The sequence below is a fragment of the Charadrius vociferus genome, unplaced genomic scaffold (genome assembly GCF_000708025.1).
Source record: "Charadrius vociferus isolate BGI_N301 unplaced genomic scaffold, ASM70802v2 scaffold643, whole genome shotgun sequence".
Lineage (NCBI taxonomy): Eukaryota > Metazoa > Chordata > Aves > Charadriiformes > Charadriidae > Charadrius > Charadrius vociferus.
The window spans coordinates 1,464,020-1,472,117 of NW_009647512.1; the positions used below are offsets into that span (position 1 = coordinate 1,464,020).

The 8,098-nt window shown below is 53.5% G+C and overlaps 1 protein-coding gene across 1 annotated transcript in view; it reads left to right on the forward strand.

The window, feature by feature from the left end:
- The window catches only part of GPC1 (glypican 1), a 108,790-nt gene extending 102,998 nt beyond the window's left edge, over positions 1-5,792 (forward strand). Inside the window, exons 7-10 of the mRNA XM_009880792.1 lie at positions 2,298-2,417; positions 3,184-3,317; positions 4,495-4,670; positions 5,439-5,792. Coding sequence (XP_009879094.1) covers positions 2,298-2,417; positions 3,184-3,317; positions 4,495-4,670; positions 5,439-5,656 — 648 coding nt within the window. The 3' untranslated portion in view covers positions 5,657-5,792. The remainder of the gene's footprint in view (positions 1-2,297; positions 2,418-3,183; positions 3,318-4,494; positions 4,671-5,438) is intronic.
- The last annotated feature ends 2,306 nt before the right edge of the window (positions 5,793-8,098 follow it).

Consider the following 8,098-nt stretch of genomic DNA (forward strand, 5'->3'; position numbering starts at 1 on the left):
AGCAGCATGCATCCAAGTACTCGTTTAGGTTTCTTTTCTGACATGAAAGGCCATAGTCTTTTTTCCCTTGTTACATGAGACTGAAATGGTCCACATAAAAGAAACCCACGATGTGGGAAGACATGGTGTCATCCACAAAGAAAGGTGTTTGCAAGGGGCATGTAGTAAATCAGGTAAAATGAAAAGAAGTAAATAGTCTAACTGGTGTTCAACTGGAGCAACCAAGCATGTTTGATAAGCTGCTCAGTACGATGTGGTGACCAGGGGAATGTGGCAGTCTTTGATGGTGGCACTGGTAGCGGAAGTCAGGAGCTGCACATTGCTGCAGCTCTAAGCTCTGGTTTTGAGCATGGCAAAGTGATCGGGTAAAGGATATCTTTGCCAGATGAGCTCAGGACTGGCCCAGGCCAGTCCTGGGAGTCTTCTCGCTCAGGGCCGAGGGCAGCAGGCTCAGGGTGCAGCTTCAGATGTTACCAGCCTGGAGCCAGGACACTGCCTTCCATTTGTGAGAAGATCCAGAAGTGGCCCTTGGACCCAGTGACACCCACAGTCATGGGTTCTCCTGGGATCTGGGGAAAAAACGGAGAAGAAATACTTTTGGTACTGAGCCCGGTGTTCAGTGCACCGCGGAGCACTCTCCCTGCTTCCTGGCACTCCCCCTCGCTCCCTGGGGCGCTCTGATGGATTTCAGGCTGCCGGAGCTATCAAAGGCTGCAAACGTCCATTTGCTGTCATCATGCAGGAGACTGTTGATCCCCTCAGCCTGCAGGACACTTGTTCTCTCCATCAGTAGTGGGAGTTGCTCACCTAAAGCCCTTGGGCTAGAGAGAGGATCGCCTTGACACCACGCTGTGCTGGACCTGCTACAAGAGCCACTGTCCTGGACACCTCCCAGGGCTTTTACCTCCCAAAAGAGTATTTCCCTGCTAACGGTAATAGGTAAATAAGAAAGATACCGCAGTGAAACCAAATTGGTTTTATTTTGGTAGAACCAAGTTGAAAATGCTCTACGTGCAGTTTTTAAGGTGGGGCTTTTTGCACGGAGCGGAAGAAATTGGCTTGGTGCTGCCCCGCCGTAGCGGCTGGATCCATCTGGTCAGCAGGACAGTGCACCCCAGGAGGGGGCTTTCTAGGCTGAATGACCCTCAGACACACTGACGAGACCCACTGTCACCGAAGGGACTTGTCTAGATTAGAACTTTGCTGATGGCTGTCAGAATCCACGAGCAAAAGCATTCAGCAGCTGGCACAAGCTGTGTCAGCAGTGCTCCTCTCCGAGATCTTGATTCCTCTGCTTTAAGGGGGCACCGTGCGAAGATGAATTTATCGATAGTTCCTGACAGCACCCTGGTAACCACAACAAGCTTGGAGCCATCTTTTCAAATCAGATGGCTTGCTTTGTAAAGGCTGGTGTTTCCTGAATCAAACTGGCAGTGCAAAGGCCCTCCTGACCTTTGACGCTTCATTAAATCTGGCCATCCACGCACTCCTTCCACCAGCCGTGGTGGGTTGCCTGAGCAATGGCTATCTGCAGCGGAGGTGTCGTTGCCTGGACCAGTCATGCAGAGACTGGGAGAAAGAGGTGCTTCCAGGGGCACCCATCGTGTCCTCCTAGAGGCAAAGTCTGAGGATTTGTACCTTCAAAGTGTTTCTGCTCTCCTTTGGCTGCAAAGCACGCCTGGGTAGGTAGTTAGGATGGTGGGAAGTACCCAAAGTTAGGAGGTAAATCAGTTCCGCTTCCTCATTTGCCCCTGAAACATCCAACCTGACACATTGTGACACATCTACTGTCTTCACACTGCCCTGGTCAGAGGGGGCATTCATTTGCTGAGATGGGTGCTGATGTCATTGGGGTAGTCCCACATCGTTCTGTTGTCCAAATCAATGAACTTCACATGCTTTGCAGTCTTGAAGCCCACACCACTGATGTCACAGGTGTGAGCAGCTCCCATCTTGTTCGTCCGAGAATTTTATTTTTCAGTAATAATAGGAGCAGGTAAAATTGCTAGAAATAATTTAATATCATCATTGGTGACTCATCCAGAAACGTGCTAATTTTGTGTTAGTGCTGAACATTTTGTTTGATAGCAGTAACCAAAACCAGTTACAGTGTGCTGAAAACACATCCTGGCACAAGAGTAACCTGACCAGAAGCTAAGCCAGAATCTCAGAGATCTTGTAGGTAGGAAAGATAAACATACTTAAGAAAAAAAAAAATACATATATAACTGTGTAGTGCTAAATAATTAAAGAAATAGTATTAAACCGTGGGATAGAGAGTTTGGTTTGTTTTTCAGGTTTTCCAAGGCTGTGGAAATCCCAAAATCAGCACAAAAGGCTCCAGCAGTGAGGACAAGAAAAGGCGGGGGAAGGTCGCGTTGGAAGCAAAATCCTCTGCGCAAGCACTGGAGATGCTGGTGAGTTTGCCTCCGAAGCTCCTTCCCCGCCGGTGTGCCAGGGCGGGCGCGCTGGTGCGCTGCCTCCCCCGGGAGACCCGGGAGCCACGGGATCCCAGCTGGCGCAGCACCGGGTCCAGTGGGTTGGGTCAGACCACCCTGTGGGCTGTTGAATCACCTTTGCTGGGAAGTCTGAAGAAGACCAGTCAGCGAGTGCTGGCGTGACCTAAGCAGATCTGATCTTGCCTCGGCACGCAGTTGGGGTCAGGTTGCTGATAACCAATTTCTCAGGGATTTGGTGCCAAACTTTCCTGAGAAGCCTCCTTGCCATTGGTGTCATTCAGCCTCAGGCAGTCCAGCCTGGATACCGGGGCCAGGCATCCTCCTCCATGGAGATTTTGGATTCTGTGAACGATGAGCTGTGGGATCTGCCATGGTCCCACATTTCAGAGGCTTCTAACTCGCAGACACCTGCCTGGCCCACCCTGCCATAGCCCTGCCAGCTCCCACCACGGCTGCTTCTCACCACTGCCCTCATGGCCCAGAAGATGATCTTCTCCTGGTTAATCATACGATACCAGAACAACCCTTCCCATGTAACCTTCAGCCTTGGGCGCTTGGGTTGATGGTTGGTCTTTAGGGGAAGGATGGAGACACATCTCTGTCTGCATAAAAACAGACTTTGTGATGGTAAAGCAAAAAAAAAAATAGGCAGAAACCTTGTCCTTCCCGCAGTCCTGGGGCGCCCTAGAGCTCTCCTGGCCCTGACCATCCTCTTTGTTTACAGGTTTTAGATGCCAAAGGGAATCTGACAGCTCTCAAGACTTACTGGATCACCCTGCCCAGCAGCCTGTGCAGCAAAAAAGTAATGGCCAGCTCAGCAGCAGATGACAAGTGTTGGAATGGGATGACCAAGGGCAGGTATGGAGGGGGTCAAGGTGCCAGGATAGCACCGTTCTGGGGTGAGAGAGGGAGGGGTTTGATAAAAGGCACTTAGACATCATCTCAGCCAGCCCCACTTGTTCAGACTAAGCCGAAAGGTCTGTCCCCGTCCACAGAAATGCCACATCTCCTGAAAAACTGATACCTGGGAATGTCAGGCGTGTTGTCATTTTGCTGCATGTTGGAAGGTTAAGCACTGAAATGCATTTGTCACGAAATAACTGCGTAGTTTTGTATCAATTAAGCAGTTTTGCAATTCCGCGTGCACTCAGGAGGCAGGAGGGCTGGATTTACCTCGCAGGCTCTGGAGCTGTTGCTGAGAATTGCATGTGCGTCTACCCATAGCTGCTCTGAAACGCTGCTCCCTCATGAGAGGGAGGAGGCACCCAGGTGACATCAAACAGCTGCAGAAACACCTGGCTGGCGGTTAAAGGATGGCTGTGAGGGGAGATGGGCAGCTGCTGGACATGCACCTTTCTCCGCTCGTCTCCACGGACCTGCTGGGCTGGTCTCTTCCAGCCCGGAGACAGCACCTTTGGTTCCTCCATACCTCACGTTGTTGCCAGCAGTGCCGCAGATGTGCAGGAGCAGACGGGCCGGGGCACTGCCGAGGGGAGCAGCGCAGCTCTCTTTGCTGGTTGATACCTCCCAGTTAGCTGAAGCTTCCCCAGGGGCCTGTCTGGTTGTACTGGGCTGGGGGCATTAGTCATCACAGGGTTTAACCAGAGCAGGGACGAAGGTGTTCCTCAGCCTCTCATATGGACAGAGCTTTTCCACAGGGGAGTGTCACTGCGAGTCCACAGGTACCAGCCGGAGAGTGACTCCTCAGCCCCACACACAGCCTTTCCTGCAGGAAACCCCTCTCCATGCCGGGACGGTGACGCTGCAAGGCCACCAGCCACCTCCTGCAAGCTGAGGTGGCTTCAGGGCAAGCCCCAGGCTCTGATGGGGTCTGGCCGTGACAGCATGGCTCGGCCATCTGTAGAGCTGGCTGCCTTGCAGCAAACACCAGCGCATGGAGGCTGCTCGACAAGTCAGCGCCACTGCCTGCAGCTTCTCGGGGGTTCAAAGAGGCTGGATCATCACCGGTGTCTGTAATGAGGAGAGGTGAGCTTAGCTGGGGGGACACATCTAAACCTGTCACCTTCCTTTGCAGTTACCTGCCCGAAGTGATGGGGGATGGCTTAGCTAATCAGATTAACAACCCGGAGGTGGAGGTGGACATCACCAAGCCAGATATGACCATTCGCCAGCAAATCATGCAGCTAAAGATCATGACAAACCGGCTGGGCAACGCTAACATCGGGAATGATGTGGATTTCCAAGACGCAAGTGAGTTTAGCAGAAGCGGAGAGGCCCACAGCAGGCGAGAGGGGGCGAGCAGTCGCTCCTGCCAGCCTGCGAGGGCCTCCGTGCACACCCCGCGCCTGGGCCCACCTCGGGGGCTCTCTCCAGTCCCAGCCCAGCCCTGCTCATGGGGCCACTGCTCCCGTCTGCTCTGGAGGTTTCATAGTTGGAGTTGGAAGGGGCCTTAAAGATCATTTAGTTCCAACACCTCCTGCTAGACCAGGTTGCTCAAAGCCCCATCCAGCCTGGTCTTGAACACCTCCAGGGATGGGGCATCCACAGCTTGCCTGGGCAACCTGGGCCAGTGCCTCACCACCCTCACAGGAAAGAATTTCTTCCTGATATCCAATCTAAATCTCCCTTCTTTCAGCTTAAAACTGTTACCTCTCATCCTATTGCTACACTCTTATAAAGAGTCCCTCCCAATCTCTCCTGTAGGCCCCCTTCAGATACTGGAAAGTCACTATAAGGTCTCCCCGGAGCCTCCTCTTCTCCAGGCTGAACAACCCCAATTCTCTCAGCCTGTCCTCACAGGAGAGGTGCTCCAGCAGTTTCCAGCTGCTGCAGCAGCAGCGGGTGGTTAAAGTCAGCTGGAGATCAGGTATGGGCTTGCACCCCATCGTGGGGGAAGCAGAGGTGGCCAGGGCAGGGCTGGTGGCCAGAGCTCCCTGGGGTTGCAGCAAAGGGAAGGCAGGGACGTCGCCCACCGTAAGGCAGGCCATCACGGCTCATCCCATGTTTGTCTCTGCGCAGGTGATGACATGAGTGGCTCCGGGAGTGGTGACAGCTGTCCGGATGACGTCTGTGGCAAAAGACTTTCTAAGAGCCCCAGCACCAGGCAGCCAGAAACGCACGCTATTCCTAAGCAGTCGGGACACGGCATCAACGGGGCCAGCAGCAGATCTTTGCCTTCTGCCTTCCTCCTCCTCCTCTCGGTGGCTTTCATTGCCGCGCAGCACTTGTGGCGGTAACTCACTAGCACAGCCAGGAAAGAGACTGCGGCCGAGGGCTTCACTTTGCCAAAACCAACCAACCAACCAACCAACAAAAGGACATATTTAATTCACCTTGGCGAAAAAAAAAAAAAAAAAAGAAAAAAAAAAAAAAAGACATTGAAATCAAGCAAAGGTTTCAGTTGTTTGCTATTTCTGGCAGTGCTCGAGCTGTTTTCTTCTTTCTTGGTCTCTTCCCCAATGCTGGGCCCTTCTTTCCGTACCTCATCGTTTTACTTTTGTTATTGCCACAAACTGGCTCGCGGGGCTGAAACACGCCTTTGCGGAGAGGCCTCCGGGGGGAACCCACCCCGGCCGGCCCCTCCGAGGGCAGCTCTCCTGCTGCCCCCAGTGGAATATGCAATGGTCCCGACCTTCTTACCCAGCCGCTGGCCAGAGCGCTGCTCACCACACCGCTGCCGAAAGCACGACGGCGCCCAGAGCGACGCCGCTTCCTAACGTGGAGGGACGGAGGTTGTCAGCGCTGCTCAAGTGCTGCGTGCGGGGGCTCTTTCGGGTCTTCCCTCTGTGCTTCCTAGGCAGGCAGAGATGGCCCTTGGCCTCCAGCGGCGTACGTAGGAGCCTGAGCGGGTTTGGCGGGTTGAACTGGAACAGTTTGGCAGTGGCTGTTGGACCCAAAACCGCAGAACTCCCTCTTTTTCTTTGGAAATGTGACAAGTGGCTTTCTTGACTAGAGCTCGTAGCCGACGACAATTTGAAATGTAGGTCTCCTACATCTCAGTGACTGGGAACGAGTGTTAGGGGTTGGGGTTTGGGGTATTTTTTCTTTGCATGCTAGTTGGGAAGCCATTTTTTACCCAAGTAATAATGGTCCAATTTCTACCTGCAGTGCAGTACCGTCGTAGGTAACAGAGAGATGAAAATATGCACAGTGGGATTCTCTGCTTGACACACAGTTGTGCTGCCTCCTCCCCCTCCTCCGGCCCCAGCTGTGCACGGGAATCCCTCTTTTTGGGGGGCGATAAGAAAGACCAGGGACTTTTAGCTAACTGGAGCATTGTGACCGGTTGTGAGAGCTCACACTGGGCCCTCGTGGGAGTGACCTCCCAGGCGGCTGCCTCAGGGCAGAGAGGGGCTGGTGGCCATCAGCCCTGGGCAGTGTCCCTACCCAGGAGACCGACTCAAGGTAGCACCTACCGGGGAGGACGTGGGGACGGGATGCATTTTGCTTGGGATATTTTTTCTTTTGGTGTTTGTTCCTGTTGCATTGTAGGTTTTTAAGTGAGTTCCCGCTTTCCCTGTCCCTTCCCTGTCCTCCCACCTTCCCTAACCGCTGCAGGGACGGGGGGAGACAGCAGGTCAGACACCCACCGGCAGCTCTGGGAAGGGCCAGGCTCACCCTTTGCCGTCCCCTCCCACCACACACCAGCCGCTGGGACACACGTGCGGCTGCCCTAACCCCGAAACACTTGGTGGGGTGGACTCTGTGCTGGGTTTTGAGACTGGGGGTGGTCGGTGAAAGATATAAATATCCTCACGTAGCTGTAGGAGTGTCTGTGCTTGTAGGGCTGTGTGCTTCGGGGCTTCCAGAAGGCTTCTGTGCCTCCCAGGTACGGCAAGAGTCGGCTGGAGATGTAGGTTTAGCAGATGTTATAGATACAACGCAGTCACTGTGACCAGTTGGGCCGGGAGCACGGCCAGGGGTTGGGCTTCATTCGTACGGGGTTTGGGGTTGAGTTTCAAATGGGTTTGTACTGCGGGCGAGAGGGAGGGCGGGCGGAGGTGTATCTGTCTCCTGCTTTGCTGGTCTGCACAGCGCGTCTTCGAGCATTTCTCCTCTGTCCTGCCAGAGGAGACGTGTCTTCGGGCTGAGCAAACACTATGGGGTTGGGGTTTGGCTGTTTTCTAAGAAAGGGGAGGAAAAAAAAAAAAAAACAAACAACATTTTAAACATTAGCAGTTTCTAGAATGTGCAATTTAAGGGAAAACGAGAACATGAGCAAGGTAACGCTGCAGGCGGGTGCGGAGGGAGCGTGTCGCTGCCCTCCCTGGGGCCGGGGTCCCACCAGGCGCTGGGAGGCAGCAGTGGCTCCTGCCCACCTCGTCCCGGGGCCAGGTAACGATGCTCATGGTTCGGCAAACTAGGCAGAGATTTTAGGCCAGCTGTGACTGCCTTCTCCAAGTCACAGTGACTGATGTTACTGACTCGGTGTCCTCCCTGCCTGCTCACCGCCTTCTGATCTAACCTGGCGGGGTTTCAGAACGCCGGGATGCTGGAGGTGCTGGCTGCAGGACAGACAGCACCACTGGACCCATCAAAACCCGGGAGAGGAGAAATATAACTCATGGATTTGTATGGATTTATTTACTTCTAGAAATATGGCAAGTTCCACATTTTACTTTTATTGCTCTGAAGAGTTCCTGTCTTTTTTTGGGGTCTTTTTTTTTTTTTTTTTACCC